This window comes from Rattus norvegicus, chromosome 4 (assembly GCF_021556685.1).
Source record: "Rattus norvegicus strain SHRSP/BbbUtx chromosome 4, alternate assembly SHRSP_T2T, whole genome shotgun sequence".
NCBI classification, from domain to species: domain Eukaryota; kingdom Metazoa; phylum Chordata; class Mammalia; order Rodentia; family Muridae; genus Rattus; species Rattus norvegicus.
Window position 1 is genome coordinate 174,619,705 of NC_141537.1, and position 27,974 is coordinate 174,647,678.

General features: G+C 42.1%; 1 protein-coding gene and 1 long non-coding RNA gene across 8 annotated transcripts in view; one reads left to right on the top strand and one right to left on the bottom strand.

The window, feature by feature from the left end:
• Positions 1-27,974, top strand: part of Pik3c2g (phosphatidylinositol-4-phosphate 3-kinase, catalytic subunit type 2 gamma) — a 366,288-nt gene that overhangs the window by 43,188 nt on the left and 295,126 nt on the right. For all 6 annotated transcript variants that reach the window (XM_087655648.1, NM_053923.2, XM_087655647.1 and 3 more), the window contains exons 4-7: positions 1,372-1,529; positions 4,956-5,070; positions 19,474-19,576; positions 27,414-27,484. In XM_087655648.1, the coding sequence (XP_087511774.1) occupies positions 1,372-1,529; positions 4,956-5,070; positions 19,474-19,576; positions 27,414-27,484 (447 nt within the window). The remainder of the gene's footprint in view (positions 1-1,371; positions 1,530-4,955; positions 5,071-19,473; positions 19,577-27,413; positions 27,485-27,974) is intronic.
• LOC148006350 (uncharacterized) lies at positions 536-5,304 on the bottom strand. 2 transcript variants are annotated; one of them, XR_015687130.1, is made up of 3 exons: positions 2,394-3,656; positions 2,244-2,278; positions 536-1,598 (listed from the first exon to the last, which is right to left on the bottom strand). It is a non-coding gene; the product is annotated as an uncharacterized LOC148006350 (long non-coding RNA). The 2 variants fall into 2 exon arrangements; XR_015687131.1 differs by lacking the exons at positions 2,244-2,278; positions 2,394-3,656 and adding an exon at positions 5,174-5,304 and having other exon boundaries at positions 938-1,598.

Here is a 27,974-nt window from a genome sequence, read left to right on the forward strand (position 1 = left end):
GATTGTTTTGACATAGTTTAAAAATCTCATGTTTTAAAGAAACAACACATGATTATGAAACTGAATAAAATTCCTTCCACAATTCTCAAAAGAAGTCCTGGTTGACAGTGGATGCCCTTCAAGGGTTAGGGAAGAATCAATCATGACTTTGCACTTTAAATTTAATTTCTCCAAACGCTAGAAGCTGAAACTGTTCATGCACTGAACACTGTCTTGTTATTACCAGTGCTAATATCTGAAGCAGGGAGGCGTCAGGAAGTGGATCTAGGCTATACGCCCCAGGCCCACCCCACACTACCCACTTCTTTCGGGTGGGCTCCACATCCTAAAAGTCTTCCTATCACCATAAAGTGGGAAAAGTGGGAAACAATCTGGCTACCCAGTGTTCAAACACATGGGCTTGTGAGGCTGTGCAAGATACTTTATATAAACCACAACACAAAGTATCCAAAGATTACTATTGAACCATAATTTTCCATTTAAGGAGAGTTTAGATGTCAGTATAACCAACACAAAAAATACTGACAAGATTTGATTTCACCGTGAGAAGCATTTTGTATTTGTTAATGTCTTCATAATGTGTTCTATATTGACATAAAACATGGCCCTACTGGGACCAACCATGGAAACACATAATGATTATTATAACACTTCGCATGGCTGCAGAGTCTGTAAATTTTTTATGCCTTTTCTCTTTTACCCCTCACATAAATCCTTTAAAATAGGTGGTAATGGCTCCTTTTGTGTGCACAAAGAGCCAAGTCAGATAGTCTGCCTCTGGCTCTACTATCCCAAAGCAGAGGCAGGGGGATTCGAACTCAAAGTGTCCGATACAAGGATTAGCTTTTTAGCAATCCTTTGACTCCTACGTGTCCTTATAATACACTTTATCTTTGTAAAATCTATAACTTTTAAGATAATAAAGAAACAGGAGCAGTGTTTGTGAATTACACACAAACTAAAGAATTAATTTACTTACTCATATCTGGGGTGTGTTTACAGCTTTGAGGGAACTGGGTGTGAAGGGAACACGAGAGAGGAGGTCCTGGCATCAGGAGGGAAGTCAGGGACACAAGTGATGCCACTCTGGGTGAATTCCTATCTTGGCAGCTAGGAAAACATAGTATTAATTATTTATGACGGTGCATCCCCCAGAAGCCTATGAGCTGCCCCTGCCTTTGTTCTTGCAGTGATTGTAACGGACACCAAAGCAACCTCAGTAAGTGTCCCATGTCACACAGACAGAGGAGGCTGTCTCCTGGTTTTCCTGTTGTTCTCATGCTGCTGGCGTTCCTCGTGATTGGGTGATGTTTCAAAAGAATGATGCAGATCCGGCCCTAAGCTTATTCTTCCTTTACACATGCTTTTCAGAATAAGAGGACTATATCATGCAAGTGACACTAATTCCAATTCCGGAAAGATCTGGGCCATCACCACAGCCTATCCATCTCGGCTCTTCGCTGACACCCAGTTCAGAGTTAAAATTTCCACTGATAACTCGGCACAACTTCTTCTTCTTAAGCCACCCGGTAAGAAAACTCGTGTTCACGGATCGCCTTCAACTCACTGAAAGAACCACTGTTCAGCGCCATTTTGCCCTGAAGGAAAATCAGAGGAAAAGAGCCAGGAGCTATTAATTGTAGACATCTGAGTGAGAAACACCTACGCCCTTCCCATAGCTCTCCAGAAAAGTCTTTGTTTCCTTGTTGTGAATAATAGCAGGTGGTGCAGGTTTTCTGTGCAATTAAAATAAGTCGAATTTCTAAAATATTCAAGATAAAGATGGTGTATGACTGGAAACACCGTTTCCTACTCAGCGGGAACAAGTACTTTGTTCATGTGTGTGAATAAATTGTGGAGAAGAACGTTAGAGGAGATCTGGTCCCACCACGAGAAATTTAAAAACTCTGTGCGACCCACACTATCCTAATGATCAGTACTGTTGACCGAGAATGAGTCTTACTAGACATTTTCTTCTTTATACTTGAAGATACCTTTAAAGTTACGCAATGCCCTGTATTTGTGCTATGGTCTGTTATTTTAGGAAGCAGTGGTCATTTGTTAAGTGTCTGATGTCAACTACATAGGTTATTACTTAACAAGAGGGAAGCATTTTCAGTCACATGAGGGACTGGGAAATGTTTTCACTGGTTAATATTTGTAAATATCCCCTTTTCCTCTGCTCTAGTTGAGGCTTTGAGTAAATACAGTTAACAACAGACAGACACAGTGTGTTGATATACCTGTTAAAACCATATGGTTTGAAGACTCCTGTTGGCTGAGGCAAGAGAGAAGATATTTTTAAACAAAGTCAGCATTCCTTATAGAGTTTAAGTGTAAAAAAAGCATCAAAGACCTAGGAATGTACTTATGACACAAATGTCGAAGCTCACAATTTCCTTATAGCCTCGAGCTCGTCTTTCCCTGGCAGTTATCCCTGCCTTGTTCTCTGCTGATTCACTGGCTTGTATTTCCAAAATGATGATGATGATGATGATGATGATGATGATGATGATGATGATGATGATGATGATGATGAAAGCTAAGTTCTTAAGCATACGTGCCATTTCTCCAACAACGAACAGTCAGCCCATCTCTTAATAGACCCAGCTCCCAATATTTAAGAGCAGAATTGTGTCTCTCCAGCCGATGGTCTTCCATTTTTTAACTAACCAGCACATTATCAGGGTCCAGTGGCTGAAGTTGCTGGGGAATTAAGGGTTAAAGAATGAGGAGAGTTACAAGAAGTGAGAGATGACACAGGATGTTTAGAATGATTCTCTTGCGGGCTAAAATAAAAATACAGGTGTAAAATCCACACGAAGGAAGCCCTGGTATGTGTGTTGACAATATACAGATGAGGGGCTCGTTCAATGATTTGAAGACTCCGGGATACAGATGGTGGCTTCAGGTCTAGACCTATGAGGCACGGGTAGCTGGGGCCCTTACTTCATAGACGCACAGCAGACAATTCTCCAAAGCTCTCATCCTGGTGGGCTGAGGGCTTGGAACTGGGGGAATCCAGATTTCCAGGACCAAATCACGCTTGTGACTTTCTTTCTCTCCTGCATTTACCCCCAACTCCCCAAACATAGAAACTAGGTTTCCTCATTCCAAAGCTAGTCGAAACACTTAGAAGTACTGTACTGTCTGTGTTTGAAAGTAAATTTCAGACTCTTCTGCTCCAACAAAACTAAAGTGTGGGGGAGAGAGGTGGACAGTGGGCTATGGGGCCTCACAGGAACATCAAGAGGAGATCCGTATCTAAGCAACAATGTATCATGTAGGGCAGCACCCATAGTCCTGGCAACAGGAAAGTAAAGTCCCGGTGTCTAGCCACCATGTACCAGCAGCTTTCTCTGCTGTTTTCCAGAGTCCTTTGCCAGGGATTTTGCCTGTGGTCTTACTTTGAGCTAACTTTAATCCACACCGTTCTTTCAGCGTCCCCAGGCTGTGATATGGTGAGGACCCTCTGTGCCAGGGCAAGGCATGGCCGTCCGTCACTCCCTCAGGAACTCTACTATTTGGTTTTTCAAATACATTCCTTGATGACATCTTGATCTACCATAAAAATATACACTTTACGTTTGTGTCTCCTTTTTGGTCACAGCAATGCCATTTTTGCCACTCTACGTTACCGAGTTTCGCTCAAAGTCACTTACAAAAAAAGGAGGTAGAAGGGAAAAAAAATCTGATTGTAAAATAAACCAGATACAGAATTACAGATGAATCGCTACTGAACAAAGCAGCTGGCCATTGGAAGTTCTCTACTAGCAGCCCTTACCAGCTGTACGAGTCAACTGCACTTGCGCAGTGGTCAAATCCCTTGACTCACACTAAAAATGTGGGCATGGCACGTTTAAATAAATCAGCCACATTAATCTGTCTTATACGTGTTAACCTCACGTATAAGATTCCTAAAGGGCAGAAACTATTGCAATCCAAACTCTTTAATAAAGAAACTGAGCCCCAGAGGATGAAGAACTTGTCTTCATAAATTCACTGAGAATGATGAAGTCTGTATTATATCCAGGACTTAGCATAAAACGCCAAGAACCTTGATATTATGTTAATATCAAGGCAATAATAACACATCTTTTAAAAATATTTTGGGGGTTGGGGATTTAGCTCAGTGGTAGAGCGCTTACCTAGGAAGCACAAGGCCCTGGGTTCGGTCCCCAGCTCCGAAAAAAAGAACCAAAAAAAAATATTTTGGTTTTTTTTTTTTATTTTGTTTTATACTTACATGTGTGAGTCCAAGGGTGTGCACTGGCAACATGTACATGCAGTGCCTGCTCTGGCCAGAAGGAGGCGCCATAGCCCTGGAACGAAGGTTACATTTGCCTAGGCTGCCCCAGAGGTTGATAATGAGGCGGTCTCTGCCACTACGCCAACTCTCCAACCCAACCATATCTCTTTTTGGTTTTATTTTTTATTTTATTTTATTTTATTATTTTATTGGTGGGTGTTTTGCCTGCATTCATGTGTATGTGTATATCCCTGATGCCCATGGAAGACAACCTTGGATCTCCTAGAACAGGAGTTACAGACAGGAGTCAGTGAACAGCCCTGTGAGTGCTGTGAATTGACCCCGCATCTTCTGGAAGAGCAGACAGTATATTTAGCTGCAGAGCCATCGCCCCAGCGTCCCGAGAGTATCTTTCGTGTGGAGCCATAATAAAACCAAATGGTTTTGATAGGAGAAATGCAATACCCGGCTTTGAAATTTTCCCTTCACACAGAACTGAGCTTGAAATGATTGCAAGCAGCCTCTATCTGAAGTAGCCACGAATGCAATAAACGGACAAACAAATGTGATGTGCGTTAATTCCCCTGGATGGAGCTAGCTGGCTACAATCCTTCATAACGTGATTATCAGGGTTTGTGCTTAGAAGCTTCACAGTGGGTATTTCCTGAGCTCTTTCTCACCCATATTATCCACTTTTGTTTTGCAGCTAATTATCTTGTCAAAGACCTAATTGCCGAAATTCTACTTTTATGTGCAAATGAGCAGCTTTCCCCCAAAGAGTATCTTCTAAGTATATGCGGTTCTGAGGAATTTTTACAGACGTAAGTATCTTATTAAAGTCAATTTTGGTTGCTGTAATTTGTCAGTTTTAAGCCGCAAGGCTCTGTTTTGTTGTGTTTTAAAAAGACAGTTCGCAAACATTACCTTCGTTCTGCTCTCGAGTGGCGAGGATGTGTTAACGGTTTTAATGCGAGATGCTGGCCACAGGCTTGGGTATTTGAACGTTTGGTCTCCAGCTAATGGGGCGGGCGGGTTTGTGGTGCTTTGAAATCACCCGGATGTAGTTTCCAGTTGGTGGGTACCAGTCACGTGGGGGTTGTAGTTGTACTCACCTGCAGTTCCTTCCGGTCTGCCTCTTCTCCCGGGTCCACCAGGATGTGACAACCCACAGCCATAAGCTCCCATGTAGACAAACGGAGCAGACTTACCAGGTCTTCCCTGACAGGATGGGTGGTATCCTCTAAAATCCTCAGCTGAAATAAACCCTTCCCCCTTAAGCCATTTTTATTCACTATTTCGTTTGGACAAAGCCGTGAGGAAAGTAACTAGTAGAGACACCATGCTGGGGAAAGAACTCGGAGCCTCACGCTTGCTGGGAAAACTATTATAGACACACTCAGCCCCTTGACATCATGTCATAACTTACAAATTAATTTTAACCTCTTTGTGGAGATTTGGAAATTTCGTGGCTCATTGGTACTTTTCCTTTTGTGTTGCTTTATTTTATTGTATATTTATAGATATAACGATTCATGTACTTTTACGTGTGTGAGTGTTTTGCCTTCATGAATATCTGTGCACAGTGTGTATGCAATGCTGATGGAGACCAGAAGAGGGCATCAGATCCCCTGGAACTGGAGTTACAGGCGGTTGTGAGTCGTCATGAGGATGCTGGGAATTGAACCGAAGTCTTTTGGAAGAGGAGCAGGTGTTCTTTAGCGCTAAGCTCTCTCTCCAGCCCAGCAAAGATAGTTTACATAAACTCTGACTGGGGTGTCAATCTAACTTATTTATTTAAGAATGGTGATCTCCAGGGAAAGAGAGTTTCAGTTTTAAAACTCAAGACCTGTTGCTCACCCTACCTGTAATAGTCTGGAGTATGAATTAATTCTTTTGTTTTGATCTAGCATAGTATAAGCATGTTAATCAAATAATGATTTTTCAAGTAAGAATTTTTAAGATTAAGAATTGCAATAATTCCCTAAAACAGTAAGTTTTGATTTATTTTATATCTATGAATTTTTCTTATAAACTTTGAAAATCATATCACACTGAAATAAACTAGGCCTAAAGTCTTTACATCTTGCTGAACTTATAGATAATTAAGCAGCCATTCCAGAGTTGTTGAGCTTTACACTGGATTTTACACTTCCACGATTGAGTTTGTACTTTTGTATTTATCCAACACACACACACACACACACACACACACACACACAGACACACACAACACAGAGAGAAACAGAGACAGAGAGACAGAAAGACAGAGACAGAGACACACACAGAGACACATACACACAAAAACACACAGAGAGAGAGACAGAGAGAAAGACAGAGACAGACAGACAGACAGACACACACACACACACACACACACACACACACAGAGAAACAGAGACAGAGAGACAGAAAGACAGAGACAGAGACACACACAGAGACACATACACACAAAAACACACAGAGAGAGACAGAGAGAAAGACAGAGACAGACAGACAGACAGACACACACACACACACACACACACACACACACACTCTCAAGTACACACATGAGAAATCCATGACAGAGTTAGAACAGGATAAATATTATCTTTAGATCCTCCCTCATAACGCATGTCTGTTACTTGCATTTAGTTTTTCCACGTCCTCGAATATTAACTACTTTGAGCTACTACCTCACTCCAGTCAGGAGGACCGCCATAGAAAAGTCAGACAACAAATTGTAGAGAGGAAGTGTAGAGAGAGGAAGCCTTATTCACTGTGGATGGGAGTGCAAGTTAACGAAGTCATTGTGGAGGTAACTGTGAAGATTTAAAATGTTTCAGAAGAAAATTATTATATGACCCATTTGTTTCACTTCTGGGAATGTAATCAGAGAACCCCATAGCCTACCACAGAGATATTTGAACCTCCCTGTTTATTGTCATCAACTATAGAAATTAATTTAAACCAACCAAGTGTCCATCAGCATATGTATGACTTTGCATATATATGTAAAACATATATATGTATATATATATATATATATATATATATATATCCTATACTATTCAGCTGTAAAGAAAAATGTGATGCCAAATTGCAGGAAAATTGATGGACTTAGAACTTCTGCTGCTAAGAAAGCTCATGAAATCCTAAAAGGCGATGTATTTCAAGCCTCCGCATCTGCGGGTCTAGCGGACAACATAAACATATATGTAAATAAATGAGCATGCGATACAGTATAACATGCAGAGAAGAAAGCGATACATTCTAAAGGCCTTTTAAATGATTTAAATAGTTCACTGAAACGACCTAAAGTTTGCCACGAATTAAACTTTAAATATTTATTTGATCTTTTAATTACTTTTTTAGTTATCACAACAAATCATTGGCGTGATGTTCCTTAGCGACCAGCCTTGAATATACAAAGCATGTTTAAGAAAAGATTAATAATTCTGTGCAGCAGAATATAAATACTAAAGTGTTTGGCGGTCATGTTCCTTCTTTGGGTTTCTAAATGATTACTTTACAAATATCTCCTGAGACTAAAAAGGGTTTTGGCTTGAGAGTTCCACCGTGGTTATGTTCTACCACAAACGCGCTTGAGAATGTCCTGTGAGTGAATCACAGACAATGCGGTAATCTAAGCTACCGGATCACCTGCGAGTGACTCGTGTAACTGAGTGTTTCTTGCGCTGTAAGGTATAACTAATTAGCACGCTGTAATCATCGCCGCTTTCCAGCACAAAGCAAGCAAACATCCTTCATTTGTTTGAGTCTAACACACTCAACAACTAGGCGTTTGCTTTTCCCTCAGCCTATGATTGACAGCCAATATTGGCAGGCCTAAATGATAGGATATATTTAAGTCTGCCAATATTGGTGTAATTCAGTTTAGCATGCAGATAATATTACCATTGTTTCTAATATCTAAGGAAACATGAATATGCTACTTAGATTTTATTTTTAGTTAATTAGCGTATCATCTTTCTAAAGGTTTTTCTCATTAAGAATATAGAAATCTGTTTAGGATGCTCTCTGGGGAGCTGGAGAATCGGCCCAGTGAATGATGTGCTTGCCCTGCAGGCATGCAGACCAGAGCTCGTACCCCTAGCTCTCATGCAAACTCTCACTATGGAAAGGCAGTCCTCTTACCCCAGTGCTAAGAGCAACGCCGAGTGGGTCCTGGAGGCCTTGTGGCCAGCAAGTCCATCTGAAATGAATAGCTTCAGGTTAAGTGAGAAACTCTGCCTCAGAAGTAATGCGGAGAGTGACTTGAGACCTCTGTCCCACACATACCTTCCACGTCAGCCATACCTGCATACACATTTGTGCATACAATTCGCATAAAAATCAAAACGCTTCCTTTAGAAGAAACACATGTAATATGCATTAAGTTAATCATGAAATAAGAGATACTTTAGGCTTTCATACTGAAGCGTCAATCCGTCTGGAATATTCTGCTTGGTGGAACTGCAGTGTTAACAATAGCGCCCATCAGTAAGCGCTAATGGTTTGCCTCATGTTGGCCAGACATTTAAATCTCAGGTAACCAGGAGATGGTTACCATAGTTCCCCCTGCCTTATGCATGGAAACATTCTGTCTTTCTTCAAGGTCATACACGACTATAATAATATAAGTTCAAACTGGCATTTGCTTGAACTGCTGTGACTCCTCACTGAAAAACACTTGGGGCGGCATACAGGAAAGAAATGACAATGGTGCTTTCTGCTGTGCTATCAGGAAAGTACCCGCCATTTTACAGGAGTTTGGAAGGGTAGAGACAGAGGTCAGAGTTGCCCATTACAACAGCATGAAGATCCACTAGTGCACATGTCTAGTCAGTGAATTAAAACACACAGATGATTCCTACACGACCCCTGCCATCTCCCTGGCCCAGGCATGCGTAGAAACCAATGCCTCCAGATCAAGGCCGATAAAAACACACACACACACACACACAAAGGCTGAGTGGGAAATAACGCAAAAAAAAGTCAATAACCAACACCTGGGCAGGAACGCTGTATTGCATTAACGTCTCCATGGCCTCAAAATACAAAGAGGCGCATTAATAATTTGTTCTTACAAAATAACTATCAACAGACAGAAGCAAGCTCAAGAATATAGGTAGCCACTGAAATGGACAAGAATATTGAAAGGGCTTAATTAAAAAAAGCATGCAGTTAAGCAATCAAATGCCATTTTTGAATAACGAATTGTTAAAACACTGGCAATGAAGTTCAGAGCAAAACCTCCATTCATCATTCAAACAGTTGTTAGGACACAAATGGGTGCATCAGGAGCTGAAGTGATGTTTTAAAAACGCATCAAGTGACTTTAGAATGTCTTTAATATGTTTAGCCATTCTGCTTACCTTTTTAAAGACTTAGCTGGTGTCTATCTGGCTGGCCTCAAACTTCCTTTGCTGCACCATCGACCTCTGACCTTCCTGCCTCTTCTCCCAAGACCCTGGGAGTGTAGACGTACACCAAGCCACTGCGTTCGGTCTGTAAGTTGATAGAGCGCAGAGCTTCAAGCATGTAACGTGGCAGGTGAGCTCCCTAACCACTGAGCTACACCCCCAGCCCTTTGCCTCTACAAATGTTTCTAAGGAAATTTCATAAATACATGAAGAATTTTGGATATACTGATATTTGGTATACCTCAATTTCCCATAGGTTAAAAAAAATCAACTGGGAAATTGCTAGATTTCCACATAACTCCTTGGAAGTCGTGAATACCAAGTAAAATGCTGTTAAATACTGAAGTCAAAGGTGTGTGACACAATGTGGAGTCAGCAGGAGATTGGGTAACAGGGAAGTTATCTATTGACGTCAGTAAGAGTAAGATGAGTATCACTGCATTGGGGGATGCAAGGTTTCAATGAACCGAGGACATAAGATGGGGGCTCGGCTTAGCCAGTGTCTGAGAGCCTGGCTGCTTTTGCAGATACCAGGTTTAGTTCACAGCACCAGCAAGCATGATGACCACAGCCGTCTATAACTCTAGAGCCATGGGAACCTGACAAGCTCTCCTGGCCTCCTGGAACACCACACTCTTACACACACTGTTTATAAACACAGGCAAGAAAATGCTCGTCTGCACTGAAAGGTTAAGCTGGAGGATGGAAATGTGCACACAAAACACCATCTCGGAAATAAGGGATTGGGAAAGGCCAGTCAGCCTGGTGGCTTGGATGTAAAGATGGAGATTCACATATGCACCTAAGAGGCATTGGGGAAATGCTCATGAGCTGACAGGAAAGGACCAAGAGAACGGGGGAATGAAAGGCACCCACCCAGAGATCACTGTGAACACAAGGCAGGAGGAGGTGGTAAAATGGGATGCAGGATCTGAGGAAGCTGTGTGGTTCTCTAGAGGAAATGTCCTCGGTGTGAAACAACAGCAGATCCAGCACATAGGAGCAGAAATGCGTGTCTGTTGATAGCCACGACGATCTTCACGCTTTGAGGAAACCAAGGCTCCTGCAGACTAGGAAAGCAAATGGAAATAAGAACTTCAGTTAAGAACACTACATTTCCCTCCAGAACTTCCACATTCTACTGCTGTACTGTCATTTGCCAGTCCCTGCTTAACTGGCTTCGAGCAAAGCATCTCCACGATGGGAAACAAGTTACCGCTTTGTGTTGACAAGGACAGTGTCTTAGCTAGGGTTTTACTGCTATGAACAGACACCGTGACCAAAGCAACTCTCGTAAGGACAGCATTTAATTGGTTCAGAGGTTCAGTCCATTATCATCAAGGCAGGAACATGGCAGCATCCAGGCAGGCATGGTGCAGGAGGAGCTGAGAGTTCTACATCTTCAGTGAAGGCTGCTAGGAGAAGACTAGCTTCCAGGCAGCTAGGATGAGGGTATTAAAGCCCACACCCGCAGTGACACAGCCACTCCAACAAGGCCACACCTCATAGTGCCAGTCCCTGGCCAAGCCTATGCAAACCATCACAGCAAGGTAGACTCTGTTGTCAAACTTCCTTGTCCCTTGAAAATGGGATTTTACATAATACACTATATTATGAATTGAGAGTAAGTCCAGTCATAACAGAAACGTTTTCAGGTTTATCCTAATCCCGTACAAGCTTAACGCATAAAATACTCATTAATATTTTATGCTATATTTATATAAATAGGGAATGGTAGAGTCAGCAAAATTGGCATCAGAATGAAGTAGAAATGCAAAGGAGAGACAGAAATCACCCGGTTCATTCATAAAACATTAAAGTCGTTCACCAGCTTCCCGCTCCTTGGCCTCCAGGATGATAACCATGGAGAGAGAGGTCTTCCCGTAACCCACTTCACCTGGCCTCACTCTGCCTTTTGAGGCCATCAAACTTACCAGCTGCACCTTGCAGTGAGATCGTGCGATTTAGTTGTCCGGGGGCAGAAGGTTGAACACTCACCCCCTATTTACTGTGTTTCCGTCTTCTGGAGAAATGACAGGTTGGACCTTCCTTTCAACGTGAAATATCTCAGGCAGGTGTTCCTCCCAGGTCATTCATAATCAACGGAGAGAGCTACCACGTGCACGCATGGTGTTGGCCCTCTGTCTGGGGACCAATCCATGAGGAATGCAAGTTTTTCTTACCACGCGTCTGTGAAATTTTTAAAGTTTTCTCTCGAAGACCTTGCCAGTCTTAATTTCTAATTCATCTTAAAAATAATCCTCCTTAGCCCCTACTGAGTGAAACAATAAGATTGGCTCTATTTCAAAGCTTTTGCTGAATAAATCATGACTGCCCTGCCAGTGGGAAAGCACCAGGGCCTCCTGTGGAGAAACTGAATATCTTTTTTTTTTAATTTTATGGTTACACTGCAGTGAAGTTTATCTTAATTAAAACAAAACAAACATCGCTTACTGTTTACGTTACTGTGGTCAAGGAACGCTACAACTCAGAAGATTAAGAATATTTTTGAAGAATAGAAAGCGAAGTCTTATAGTAACTGGTTTGAGTCTCTATAGAAGCCTTGGCTTGAGCAGTAATATATCTTTAAATTTGAATTAATATGGCGGCATCTATCTCTTCATTCAGCATCAACATCGATTAGATCGATCGGCTTCCCACCAGAGAGCCTCTTTTTATCTCTGCAGAAAGGATGTATTCATTTTGTTTTCATTTTTTATGACATAAATATCTGTGTCTTTGTGTATAGATGTGTGCACATGAGTGCAAGTGCCCTTGAAGGCCAAAAGACAGCACGCAGTCCCCTGAAACTTCAGTTACAGTGGACTGGGAGCCACCATGTGGGTGCTGGGTACTGAACCTGTGTCCTCTGCAAGAGCAGCCAGTGTTGTCACCTGCCAAGCTCTCTCTCCAGCCTTGAAATCCTTTTCTTGCAATAAGAAAGTTCTATTTAAAAATTAAATCTCAGTCAGGTCTATTGGCTCCCGTGGGAGGTGGAGGCTGAAGGATCAGGAGTCTAGAGTCACTCTCCGCTACATACCAAATTTAAGGCCAGCTTGGGCTACATGACACCCTGTGTCAAAAAATAAATTAAATCACCTTAATCACAATTTTAAATAATCTTGACATCTTTCCCTTTGAAAGTACTTTCAGATTGCCTTAGATCATTTGTACGAATTTGGCCTTTAAGCATTTGCTTACAGAGTGTGAAAGTCTTGTGGTCAAAGCAAATCCAAACCTGTATCCTCCAGTAAGGAAAAGACTAAGTCACTTACAGGTTAAGCTAATATATCATATTAATGTTTAAACTAATATAGCATATTAATTAGGCAGTAAACTCTGGGTCCTAGGTAACATGGGTATGATCTTTTTTTCTCCTCAACATAATTAAGGATTTCATTTAGCAAACAAATGAACTGATTATTTTTACCACATGTAAAGACTCTTGTTACACATTTTGAACTTTGGTTAAGCACCTTAATTCATCAGCGCCCAGGGTGTCATAGCATGGACAGGATCAGGCTGTCACGGAGGCCTCTCCTATGGCTGAAAACATATTTTATCTCACCCAGTAGAGGGATCCTGAGTGGCTTTGGTTTTCAGTTCACTCCCAGGGCTTTCTCTAAATTTTAAAGTTAACCGTCATAGCTGTTCATAACAATTAGCTGACAAAGTAAAATGACATGCGGCAGGCTTGCATTTGATTTCCAGTCAACTCGAGCAACACAGGCCGCTCGGAGTTAGTGCTGTGTGCTTTGTGTGAAGACCATAGCATACTTCAGCTCAGGATCTGAGAGAGGTTAGCAGGGAGAACATCATTAACCCACAGATTTGGTAAAGGTACCCACAGACCCATTGCAGGACATTTGGAAAGGGGCATTAGAAATCAGCTCTGAGTAGGGCTGCTACACTCATTATACTCAGGCATGAAACAGCCAATACCTTGATACCAGGTTAAATCAATACTCACCGAGGCTAATAATTATCAAACCTCATTCTATTAGAGTTGATGTTGAACCAGCCTGGTTTTCTGATTTCTCTTAAAATAAATGGTTTGAGAGAGAAACCTGGCGTTCCACAGTAACTCAACCTTGGTAGGGATTGAATGTGTGCTATTTTAGTCTGGGTTCTTGAATGTTTTAGATTAGTAAGGTCTACAGAGTGTTTCTCTTCCCTAGAGACTAGCTGGAGAAATAAATGAAACCTTGAGATAGAATCAGATCTCTACCTGTTCTCCTAGGGGAGGAGCTGCAATATTGTGTAGGCTGAGGAGAGACGGATATATATATATATATATATATATATATATATAATTTTGTAAAGGATACAAACTGTTAGCATCACATGTTTATTGTCTCTGTGTTGTAGGTGACTGCGTTTCTGTAGATTGTTTTGTTATTACTTTAATTGTTGTGGGTGTGTTAAAAAAATAGCAAAGGGTTTGCAAGTGAGATTTCCCCCGAGATAATAAATATTTCTCTGAGATAATAAAGGGTTTATTGTATTTAGCCAGTTTTATTTTAAGCTAAATATACTGTGTGCGCTCTTTGCACTAAAGAAATAAAACCACATTGGCATGAGGACTATGATGGGTAGTTACCTTTTATTAGCTGGAGGTAATCAGAAAAAAAGATCGTTTGAGTGCACAAATAAAACTCTGTCTTGTCCACTTCGCCGCAGAGTGAAAGCTGATGGCATCAATGTATGCCCCATGGAAGAACTTCCGTTTCAAATCCCTGACAGCCCTTTGCTAACCAACTCATGCTTCCCAGCCCAAGGATTGGAATTTAGCCTGTTACTACATCTTTAACTTAAGACATTTAACGTTTACTGTCCATGTTCCCCTGAAAGAGGAATAACAATAACCGAGTAGCACTGGTTTGCAGAAACGCCCATCATGCCATTTTGTTTTTATCTGGGCCCTGTCGGTTGTGACAAAACACCTTACAAGGGGCAATTTAGAGAAGTGGGGTTTTCTTCAGCTCATGGAACACAGCCGCGGGGGAGGTTGAGGTGCAGAAGCATGAAGTCCTGCCTGCAGTCAGGAAGCAGAAGGTGACAAAGACTGGCGCCCGACTTGCTCCACAGCCTGAGACCCCAGCCTGTGCAGTGGTCCCGCCCGCCCACATTTAGGAAGGGTTTCCCACTTCAGTTACCTGAAGGAAGAAAATCCCTCTCAGGCCTGCCGGAGACTTATCTTTTCGGTGATTCTACATCCAGGCAGGGAGACAATATTAACTATCACATTAATATTGTAACATTTGGCTATATTCATCTTCTATAAATGGCCTGCTTAGAGGAAGTGTTAAAAGTGCAGCTAAACCGCTGAATCTTACCCCCAACCCCCAAATTTCTAAAAGCTGCCGGTGACCCTGTCTCTCAGTATTCGGAAAATCAAAGCGTTCTAGTTCTTCCAGTAGTGCACACTTCACAGCACGCTGATGAATGATTCTTTTGCTGGAGTACCGGATATTGATCCCCCCCCCCCCCGATTGTTAGAAGATCATTTCTCACCGAGTCCTATCGCAACCCAGAACTTTTTTGTTTTTAATGTGAGAATAAGCGTTTACTTAGTGCGGCTTGTGTAAGCCCAGCACAGTGAACTGTTGAGGCCCAAGGACTCTCAAGAGTTTGGGAGCAGATTGGTCATCAAATGGAGACTATAATAGTTAATTTTCTCTTGCGGTAATAAAATACCCCGAGAAAATCAACTTAAAGAGGGAAAGATTTATTTTATTTATTTGATGCTTCTAGGAAAAGAGAGTCTGCCGTGGAAAAGAAGACGCGGCAGTAATCAGAGAAAGCATGGTTGGTGGCGGGAACCGGAAACGGGCTAGTCCCATAGTCAACACATCCAGAGAGAACAGAGAGAGGGAGGGAAGGAAGGAGGGAGGGAGGAGGGAGGAAGGGGGCGAGGAGGGAGACAGGGAGAGGAGGGGGAGGGGATGGGAAGGAGAGGGGAGGGAGGGAGGGGGAGAGGGAGGGAGAGAGAGATTATAAAGCCTCAAAACCCACCCCCCAGTGACATACTTCCTACAGCAAGGATCTGTGACCTACAGCTTCCTAAACCTTCCTGAACAGAGCACTAACCAAGGACCAAGTACTCAAAAAAATCAAGACGATAGGAACATCTCTCAAAGGTACCACACAGATCTTGTCCCAAATAGAAAAAAAGAAAATAATCCTTCGAACCTTTTTATCCTACAAAACAATGCTATATATTTATTTCAAAGACAGCGCCCTTGTAAGTGGAGATTTGCAAGGTGTATTCGCTGTAATGAGAATCAGTACTCACACCTGTGCCTCTGCTATTATCCTTTTCCCATAAAACAAATGTAAGCATTCGCATAGCATTTTGATATTATGTTTATTTATTATTCTCATTTACATAAATAGTGCCATGAAATACTTTCAAAGAACAGGAGGTGTTTATGAGTAGGGAACAGGGCAATCATGCACACGCATTTAACCTTTCAGTGTTCATCTTAAACATCACCTATGTGGTTGGCTGTACTTAGCATAGCAAGCGGCACACAGCTAGGATCAAGGATTTGTTGGGAGAATAAATAATGAAGGTGCGGAAATTGTAATAGGCCGGTAGAAATGAAGAAGAAAAAAATGAACTTTCACCTGTATTCCTAGAAATTTGACTAATTGAAAACATAATTGTATCAAGACCTAAGCCCAGGGGACCTACGTAAAATCTAGATATTCAAGCTGACGTTGTGATTTCAGCACTCGCACTCTATGATTGTGACCTTGCCAACATGGCCTCCTTGGTGCTTACAACTTCTCTACAGTGCCTACCTCTGTTGCCACACTATGCCCTCCTCTCTCTCTCTCTCTCTCTCTCTCTCTCTCTCTCTCTCTCTCTCTCTCTCTCCCTCCCTCTCCCTCTCCCTCTCCCTCCCTCCCTCCCTCTCTCTCTCTCTCTCTCTCTCTCTCCCTCTCCCTCTCCCTCTCCCTCTCCCTCTCCCTCTCCCTCTCTCCCTCCCTCCCTCTCTCTCTCTCTCTCTCTCTCTCTCTCTCTCTCTCTCTCTCTCTCTCGATACACTAGACGTCCTATTTCTCTGCGGGACCTAGAATCCCCAAACAGAAAGTGGCTGTCTCTCCTTTCTGGTCTGCGCTACTCCACAGAACACCTACTTGAATGTTCCTCCCTGCCTGCCTCTGGCTTCTTCTTCCTTGTCTCTAGCCTAACATGATCCAACAGAAACACCACATGCCCTAATATTGTTTTTCAAGTCACAAAAAGAAATAGAAAAGGAAGCAAATGAAGAAAGATATTCATGCATTAAAAATATCCACCGTATCATGTATTTATGTGTATCTGTGATGCTATGTGTACTGTTGCTCTGTGTGTGTGTACGTCCTATTGTATGCTGGCAATGGTGGAGGTCAGAGCAAGGGGCCGAATCCCTGGGGCTGCCGCTATAGACTGCTTTGTGCACACTGACAGGAGTGCTGAGAACCAAACTTGGGTCCTTCAGAATACTAGCCAGTGCCTTCAACTGCGGTGCCACATTTCTAGCTCTTCTGATTCTTAAAGCAATAAGCAGGAATATTATATCAACACACTGACAGTTGTTATTGAGATATTTCATATTGCACCTTGTGACAAACCTTCTCAACAACTGTCATGTAGCCAGCCCAAGAACATAAATATTTGGCAGTGGGTGTTCAATGGCCGGCCACTGTACTTAACAGCTCAACACTAGGCTGTAAAAAACCATATTACTAAACTAAATCTAAAGTAATATAGCAGTTAGATATAAGAATGACAATTGCAAATTCTCAACAGAAAATAATAAAGATGGGATGGACAGATGACTCAGTGGTTAGGTACCCTACTCTTCCAAAGGTCCCAGGTTCAATTCCCAACAAGCACATGGTGGCTCACAACCATCTGTAACTCTAATTCTAGGGGTTCTGATGCCCTCTTGTGGCTTCCATGGGCACCCGGCATTCACATGGTGCATAGACATTGCTGGTGCATGAATATACGTATGGATGAAATACCCATGTACATAAATTAAAATAAAGAATCATCTTTAAAGTTGTAGATAGTTTAGAACATGTTAACAAAATATTATTCTTGCCTACACTGCTGGAAACAGATTTTTGCAGGTATTTACTAAGTTTTCAGGGTAAAGGCCCCCAAATGACTACATGAAATCTTCTTCTTGGTAATCTGTCATGTATTTCTGTACTTAGCCAGGTTTCTGTGAACCGAATACATTAGCGGCATCCATCCTCTTCACTGATCAACAGCCAGAGATACAAGAATTTACAGCTGCAGTGGAAAATGTTGGACCCAAGAAAATTAAAAACTACATTTTCAAAAAGAAAAAGAAAAAGAAGTCCTATAGTAACTAGAAGCCGCCCTTTGAAAGTGTCATCTGTGTTTGCGTTTAATTGAGATGACAGCATCTGTCTCTCTACCCTTCATCAGCACTGGTTAGCGTGACAGTGCTTTCCCCAGAGAGTGTGCCTCTCCTGGACTCTCTGTACATCACTGGTTCTTCTCCTCTTCAAGGCTTCCTTTATCCTTCCTTTCGTTTCCCCCCAGAACTTCAGGAGCCAATGCAAGGTCACATAATTTTAAACGTGCTTTACAGATCATGACAACAAATCAGAAAACACTTTAGTGTTGCATTTAACTCATCTATTTAATAAGCATGGGGTATTATTACAACGTGCTGTCAAGTTTGATATTGAGAGACAGCAACAGCCCTTCATCTCACAGAAGGGTCCATTTTTTATTTAACACAGCACGTTTTAAACTGGAAATTAACTTTGACCATCATGTCATTCGAATTTGGAAAAAAAATTTACAGGAAAAAATGTTGAGGGACAGAAAGAAACAAGGCAGATCCATACGCCCAAAATAAAAAGTGGGGGCTTACATTTAATTTTCTTTTCTCTTTTTATTGGAAATAGATTTTTTAGCACAATATATTCTGATTATGGTTTCCCCTCTCTCGGCTCGTCAAAGATCCCTTTCAATTCTCCACCCACCCAAGCCCACACTTTTTCTTTCTCTCATTAGGATGCAAACAGACACCTAAAAATGTATTTATGATCATAAAGTCAATTAAAAAGAATTTCCTTGTTGATCTTTTGGTCTAAACATTAGTATATCGGTTCTAAGGAAGACGGCATTTAACTTGAGAGAGTTAAGTTTAATTGCCATACCTAATGCAATAGAGCCTGGTAAATACGTGTGCAAAATGCATGCTGTCTCCACGACATCAGTCTGCTTACGGGATGAAATGGTCCCCACGGACATCATGGCATCAATCTGACCACCCTGTGGCACGCTGCGGTGGCTGGCTGAAACCCACTCTGACCATGCATAGAGTATCCTTTAATTCAATATACCCATTTAATAATTTTCCACCTTAATGCATTAGAAAACAGAGTATGTTGGGATACACTGCTAGAGATGCACATTCTCTTTCAGCATCCATTTCTACACATTACACAAATGTATTTATGATATAAAATCATGCACATACACATATGTATGGAGAAACACATTCACATGCATACACTCACAGCTTATCATTGTGAGACTTATCAGACCAAGTTTTTTCTTTAGTTTTATTTAATTTTTTAATTTTCTTTAATTTTTATTAAATTGGGTATTTATTTACATTTCAAATGTAATTCCCTTTCCTGGATTCCTGTCCATCAGCCCCCTAACCCTCTCTTCCCCCTTAAGCAAACAAGGCAACCAAGGTGTCAGGGAAGCACGCCTTTACACAGTATGTGATAGTCTGTGAAAATATGATTGTGCCTCTCCTTCTTTCTCCCCAGGGATCACTGTCTAGGGAGCCACAAAATATTTCAGAAAAGTAAATCTGTCATTCAACTCCATCTCCAGAGAAGCAGGGACACTCCAGGAAAATTATCCCGGAAGGTAAGACTTTCTGAATGTGGGGTTTCAATTTGGCACGTTGATGCCTTTGAGGACCATGGTTCTATCTTGACGGCTCACTGTCAAACTGGAATTATTTAACTTAATGAGCAGGTGTGCGTTTCAGCATAGTTATTAAAACAAGGTAAAACATTTTCATAAAATTCCTTAATAATCCAGACTGAAACAATAACATGGACTTGTAACTGAAACCGACCTTATGGAGACAGACCGGACATTTGTCTCGTACACCCAAAAGCTGAAGTCTTAACCTTCAAGGGTTAGGGTTAGGAGATAAAGTCAATGGGTACACTCACATGTAGAAGAGATCAGAGAGCAGGGTTCTTATGAAATCAGTACCCACTCAGGCAGAGGTTAGACTTCCCCTCTCCTTTTTTCCTCCCCCCATCTCTGTTGAAATACAACTTAAGGCAACTGACTTCATTTTAGGCAGATGCTCCCCTTGAAGTTAAACCTATTGGTCACTATGATTTCAGTGCACTCAGCATATGATACTTACGGTATTATCTGGCTATAGCAACCAGGGAAGACAAATACACTCACCTCAAGGAGCCAATCAGTTTCTTAAGAAAACAGTTCGTGAGAGACTGAGGTCATCACACGCACACACTCCCACATACCCACATAGAAACCCAAAGCATAGAATGTAAACGAGGGCCACTGATGGCAGAAAAATAGCACCATTCTTGTCCTGTGGGAAGACTATTTATGTCCCCGTCAGAGTTGCTTAAATCTGGCTAGATTAATATTCATAACTGCATATACTAATCTGCCGGGAAAGGGATGAGTGTGTCTTAATGATAGAATTTCATGCTGTTAGATGCGAATTTTATTCCCCGTGTGATGTCTTGAAATACTCCCAACCCAAATTGCACAGTTGGCGTGAACTTTGATATTTTGTCAGGTTTCATCTACAGAATCTTCCAATTACCTGCTTTAAGCAAAAATCCCAATGCCCTGTCACTTCCATGAGATAACAGATTTCTTGCGTTGTGATTATATATATATATATGTATATATATGTATATATATATGTATATATATATATATATATATATATATATGGTATGAGGTGTTTCATCATAAAAAAAAAAGGTAGGTGGCACATCAGCGGGCAATGTATCAGTGTGGAATATAACATAATGAGGCCAAAAGAGAGCTGTTTAGAAATTTCTCCCGGATCTGCTTCTAGCTCAGGTGTTGTTGACAGTTGCGGGGCTGGCTGTGTATCTAAAATCTAGGAGGAGTAATATCACGAAGTCCAACTGATAGCTCAACACTAATGAGCCTATGTTTCTTCAAATTTCCCCCCATGTTGCAGGAAAAGCTAAAATCATAGTATTTTATTGCCACACAGGGACACAGGGAATGAAGAAGAAATCTGTGGCTCTAATTTGCATGGCGGTAAAACAATTTATTGACTGATGCAGTTCACAAATCACTAGTGCTGTGGCTCATATAAATCAAAGTACTCAGAGACTGGAGAGATGGCTCAGTGGTTAAGACCTTCTGTTGCTCTTGCAGAGGACCCAAGTTGAATCTTTGGACCCCATGTACAGCTGCTGACAGCCATAACTTCAGCTCCAGAGGACCCAGTGCCATCTTTTGGCCTCCACAAGCACTAGCATCCAAATGCACATACCTATATATAATCACACACACACACACACACACACACACACACACATGCACGCGCGCATACCAGACAAACTTAGTTAAGACCTAAAATCCTTTGATCCAAGGTCTATCTTAAATCCGTACAATTCTAACACACTGACATATATGCACAAATCATGTGTTTTTATCTGAGACACTTTATCTAAAACATTTAATAGTCACAATTCTGGTAATCAAATGCTAATAGAAACAACTTCGCACTGTAATCCCCTCGGGATTCAGACACACAACTGGTGAGCTTACATTTAAACCAAGCCACGAGCTTTCCGAGCCTTTACACTATGCCAGCAACTTACCTAGGAGAAAGACTCTGATTTATACACCACCTCAGTTGGGATTTGAGATAAAAGGATAACTGGTCAAAGTTTCCATTCTTTGTGCTTGTTGGACTAGAATCACTTAGGAAGAGGGGCCTCAGGTGGAGTATCACCTGTGGCTCGCTTTTTGAATGATAGCTGATGATCGAGGTTCCAGTCCACTTAAGGCGGCGTCAACCCCTACGCAGGTCATCTGGAGTTGTGTAAGACAGCATGCCAAGGAGACAGAGCCAATAAGCAGCATTCTTCCACCGCCTGATCCTGGTTCCTGCCTCCAGAGTCCTGCCACGGTTTCTGTCCCTTACAACTGTAACATGTAAGGTGGAACAAAACTTTTCCTCCACAAGTTGCTTTTGCTAAGACCTTCATCACAATGCCAGAGAAGCTAAGTAGGACAATGTGTATTTTCCATAACCTCATTTTGTTTTCTGTAGCTTTATCTACCCTGCACAAAACCTAGATACCATAGGTATTTAATGAGGAGCCACATTCCGTATACATTAGGTCGCTAGTGTGGACTACCATTCTTTGATAGATGTCATGGAAAAGAAACAGGTGATAAAGCTGGTGTCTCCCTATCATCCGTAACTCAAAGTGCCAAACAGCGAAGAGATCAATAAAATGGTTCGCAGTCTCACCGCTGACAAAAAGGGAAGCAAAAGCAGGCTGGTCGTTGCACTCACCCCGTGATTAATGAAGCCGGCGCAGCTGTCCTTGTGTGCGGACAGAAGCGCATAGCCAAGTCGAGGTGCACAGTGTGCAAGCTGTATCTGTAACTCCCCGGTCTCATTCTGAGGCCGGAATCCTTGCATCCGCGACTTTTAAATGTTCCATAGTAGATTTACTCCTGAAGCTTTCCTTCCTGTGGCAAACACCACAGATTTTTATACCATCCCATAAAGATGGACCAAGAGTGTAGCAGGAATGGCAAGGCTGCCTCTCTGGAAACGCGGGGACTGCACAGTCGCAAAAGCATCTCCTGCAGGAGGACCTAATTGAGGACTGCCTGAGAGACCAAGGATTGCTGGCGCAGACAATGCCAGCCAACCAGAAACTGCTGTTTCGAAGAGACGCTTTCTTGGGACCAGTGGGGCACGGGGGGAGGGTATTAAAGAAAATTACAGCTATGTTCAGAGACCTTGCTCCGTTGTTTCACCTGCTCCCACCTGCTCTCACCTGCTCCCAGAGTCTGTGTCTTTGACTCTGTGACACTCACTTCCAACCACCAAGGGCAGGTAGTGTCAAGCAGTGGGCACAGGCAACACAGAAGAAGTGACATTCCAATTCCTGGCAGTGGTGCAGTTCATTAAAACTAATAACAACAGACAGAGCTCTGTGAGTTCGAGTTCAGCCTGCTCTAAGTAGTGAGTTCTAATTCACCGAAGATATATGGTGAGACCCTGCCTTAATAATAATTAAGAAGGGTTAAAAACATAAAAACAGACAATATGCTTGATGGCAAAGCTACTAGTGTATCCTTTACTCTCTATATATCACTTCTATTAAGAAGTCCCCATGCTCATGAATAGGACAGTGCACAAAGTTGACAAGGTGCCCATTTCGTTAAGGGTGGCATATAGGGGAATCAACTGCCCTGATTCCCAGTAGAGAACCATGCTAACCTTCACACATAGTAAGAGAAAAGTGTCCAGTGTCCCTCTTTCTCTAAACCTGGTCTTTTAGGGCACACCTAGTATTACTTTGCAAAGGAGAAGACATGACATTAAAAAAAATTAAGACTAAACAGCTAAGAAATACTCAAGATCCAAGTAGTTAAGACCACAATCCTATGGTGTGTGCAAGCCAGTGGTCTGGCAATCCCTTCAAGACCCTGGCTCCAGTGATCTAATGACTCCAACTACCTCCTGCATCTTAAAGGCTCCACCCCACCCCAAGTAGCCCCAACCTGGGGATCAAGCTTCAGCATACGGGCCTTTGAGAAAACATTCAGGATCTAAACTACAACAACCATACAATTATTGATCATAATATCAACAATTTTGACATGTCACAAGTTTTGTTCTAAAGGTTAGTACCCATTAATTATATTTTTAATGGCAAATCCTATAAACAATGAATGAAATAAAATGATACTTACTGTATTAGTTATTTTTCTATTGCCCTGACAAGACACCATGACCAAGGCAACTTAAAGAAGAAAGCATAGAGATCCCTTTATAGGAAAAGGGATCTCGGTGCCTAAAGGTTAGTCTGTGACCAGCATGGGAGGGAACATGGCAGTGGTAAGGCAGACAAGCATGATGCTTGTGTAGTAGTTAGAAGCTTACATGTGATCCATAAACAGAAGGCAGAGAGGGTGCTAACAGGGAACAGTGTGGGGTTTGAAACCTCAAAGCTCAATCCCCAGGGTTGGGGATTTAGCTCAGTGGTAGAGTGCTTGCCTAGCAAGCGCAAGGCCCTGGATTCGGTCCTCAGCTCTGGAAAAACAAAACAAAAAACAAAACAAAACAAAAGCTCAATCCCCTCAAATGACAGCTCCTTCAACAAGACCACACCTCCTCATCCTTTCCAAGCAGTTCCACTCGCTGCTGCCCATGCATTCAAATACATGTGGTTATGTTACTGTCATAGTCTGCCTCAGCTCCCAACTTGGCATAATCTAGAGTCAACGGGGAAAAGGGTGAGGAGTACTCCATCAGGCTGGCTTGTAGCTATGTCTGTGGGGCATTGTCTCGACTCTTAGTTGATGCGGAAGACTACAGCCCATCCTGGGATGGAGCATCCACTGAAAAGTGAGCCTGGGCTGCGTGTGGAAAGTAAGCAGCATTGCTCTGTGGCGTCTGCTTCGCTTCCTGCCTCTTGGCTTCTGTTCCTTCCTTGCCCTCCCGCAGTGATATTACTTAGAAGCCAAATTACACCCTTCCCTCCCCAAGCTGCTCTGGGTCATGATATTTTATCACGTCAACAGAAAGCAAACTGGGGTGGCTGTCTCCACTTTGAAACACCGAGTCTTACAGTTTTCTTTCTTGGACGCGTGCAGGATACTGAAGGATTTGATACGACCGGATGCAGCTCGTCAACTTGCATTTCCTTGTTATTTAAGTCGCCACACTTAAAATAACTGCACTTTATTTCTTTTTATAGTTCTCACAGTCTGTCCTTTCTTAATTCTACTTTTAAAGTAATAACAAGTCCTCTTCGATTTTTCAGAATTTCCAAGGTAAACACTTATGAGCCATATATTGTCCTTCCGGGAAGACTGTAAATGTAGTTAGCGTTCTGCATTCCACCAGAAATATAGTCATTATTATCACCTGATTAAATTTATTGTACTTGCGGCCTTTCAGAAATTACCTTAGTGCTTCATGAAGCTCAATTTCTCTCCAGGGCTACAATCGTTCAGAAAGGAAACCTAGTGGTCTTTAGAAATCAACTTGGATTTCAAAAGTTTTAATGCTCCCGCCTCAGTGAGGTAGGCTGTAAACATCTGAATGTCAGCATCTCTTTTGATATTTCAATTCTCTTCCAATTCCTTCCAAATGTGATCAAAAGTGCTGTCCAAATTGTATAAGCTAGTCACAGAAACAAGATTTCCTTCTAGAGCACAGGGTATTCACAGAACAACTACAGTAATCCAGTTTTCTCAAGACAAAAAATTCTTACTGTGCAGCCCAGGCTGATTTCCAACTCAACAATTCCCCAGCCTCATTATCTCAAATTCTAATATCATGGGCCTGCACCACCAGAACTAGCTTGGTAATAGATTTTACATGAGAAAAAAATTAGTTTTCCTTAATACTGTGTCAGCTTTAGAGAAACTAAATTAAACTACATTGTGAAGTGCACAATGAATTTCGTGGCAACTTAAGGTTCTCTCTATCTTTTCTGGACACTTTTAAAAGTAATTCTAGAGGCCGGAGAGATGGCTCAGTGGTAAGAGCACTGGTTGCTCTTCCAGAGAACTCCTGTTCCGTTCCCAGCGCTCCCACAGCAACACAAAATCTCCCTCAATTCCGGTTCCACTGGATCCAGCGTGCTCTACTCGCTTCAGCCATCGCATACCCCTGATGCACATGCCTATAGGCATGCAACCGTGCAAAATAAATAAATATTTGAGATAAGCATTACTTATGAACGACATCAGAAAAAAAGACCAACTGCCTCCTCACTAAAAATATATCTGGAGACCAATAAAGCATTTTTTATAGTAATTCTTAGTGGTTAATATGGAGTCGTGAAAGTGGCTGTATTTTAGATTCGTCCTTCAGCTAAATAAAAGTTATTTACATGTTTGCTTTGATTTAACTTCTTCGGATGTTAAGTTCTACATGTCCCACTGTCTTAACCACATTAGTTTTCAAATATATGTCTTAAAACGTTTGTCATGCCGCACACACTCACATGCACACACACACACACACACACACACACACACACACACACACGCACGCACGCACTCACATCTAAATTCTTCTGCCTCTCTTCCAGTCAATATTCTTGCAAAACCCCCGTGCAAGAGCTTAAGAGTGGCTTACCCTTCATCGTAATGGCGTCAGTTGACCACACGAGGGCGACAAATTCAACTGACTCTCTCTGACTCTCTCTCTCTCTCTCTCTCTCTCTCTCTCTCTCTCTCTCTCTCTCTCTCTCTCTCTCTCTCTCTCTCTCTCTCTCTCTCTCTCTCTCTCTCTCTCTCTCTCAACACGTTGTAATTTCTCATGTTTCACCAACTTTAATATAAACTTTAGCTTTCTCTGCTTCAACGAGGAAAATACCAGCGCCACTGTTTCTGTCTAAGAGGCTCTAATGCCGACGCCTAACTCTTTAACATTTCCACAGCTTCTGTCTGTGTCCCTCAAACTATTGTGGTAGAACACCACCCTTACCCTTTCCGTGCCGCCTCACTTCCTTTTAGCCTACTCACCAAAGTAGAGAACATAAAATTTAATTCACTAGTGACCTATCTAGGACTTTCTCCTGATTTTTTTTTTTTTTAATCAGGAGCACAGGCAGTTTTAAAAATAGGGTACAGGGGCACGGGTCACCCAGGCTGTAAGAAACAGGTTTCAACAAATGTTGCCATTAGGGTGAGAGATACGCTACTGTGAGCACATGTGCATAAGATTTGCATGAATGCTTCCTGGGGAAGAGGCCATGTGTGAGCCTGTGTATAGGGGCCATAAAACTAATGTTTTTAAGATAGACGCCCCCTGTCGGTTGGAGGAAAACTAAGTCTCAACTTAGCTCCTAGAATTTATAGTTACCAATAGCTGTAATTTGTCACTTACTTAAAGAGAGCCTCTTACAGCGACACTTCAGCAACAGAACACGGTTAAGCTGCAAAAATAAATAAATAAATAAATAAATAAATAAATAAATAAATAAATAAATAAATAAATAAAATTGTCTTCTGTCAATCATCTGGCAAGTGCCAAGCTGTCATGGCTTGCTTGGTGTGCACACCAAGAAAGAAAAGGTGGGGCAGGGACTAGAAAATAAGGTCTGAGGAGGAGAAGTAGGAAGGGGAGGAGAGGGAGACCAGGAAAGAGCAGAGGAAGGCAGGAAAACTGGTGTCAAAACCTGCCTTGCTCTTTCTTGGGAGAAGTTGTTTGACCTCAGTGATAGCCAGATGTTTTCCCAGGATCCTCTGGGTGTATCCTCATCCGAGGCTCGGCTCCCTGCTTCACTCACAAGCGGGGCTCACCCTGTTAGGGAAAGTAGAGGAAGTTACTTAAAACGAAGTATAAAAATGACGGATTGAGGTTATCAGAAGAGCTGAACGAGATGACAGCAGGAAGTCCCGGACCTATTTTTATCTGCTCCTCATTCAGTCTATAAATATTAATACATTCCACTCTCTGCAGAGGGATGATGACCGCAGTCGGGTCCATCTGAACCAACTTCTAGAATTTACACATATTTGGAAAATATCCAGGTAAGCTGCTCTGTTTCTATCCCAAGACACTTTTCTCCCTGCATTCTCAAAGGCCGGATCACAGTGTCTTCTCAGTCCACTGTAAATACTGTCCCTTCTCCGGGACCCCTTCGGCTGTGGCACCTCACTACAAAGCTCCCCTTGGCGAACTCTGATAATAATCACCTGTTCTTCACAGCTTCTCGTCTGTAGTGAGGAACTGCCAACACCCTGCAGAATAATATGGCTTTCATTTTGAAATATCTCAGCTGCTGGTTATTGTGCTCCGAATTATTTCATTTTCTTATTCATTTTGTGTATCAGGGCATTCGTGTAACTCAACTCTTTGTAAAAGCCCAATTCCCCACACCTTGAAAAGTCACCATCTCCTGTTTAAAATTCCTTCTGGACCTCCCTGATATTATTGCTATGTCATACACGGAAGAGTGTGAATTCAAATTGGGCAACTCAAATGACAGGAAACGGGCACCTCGCAATTGACCCTCGCACC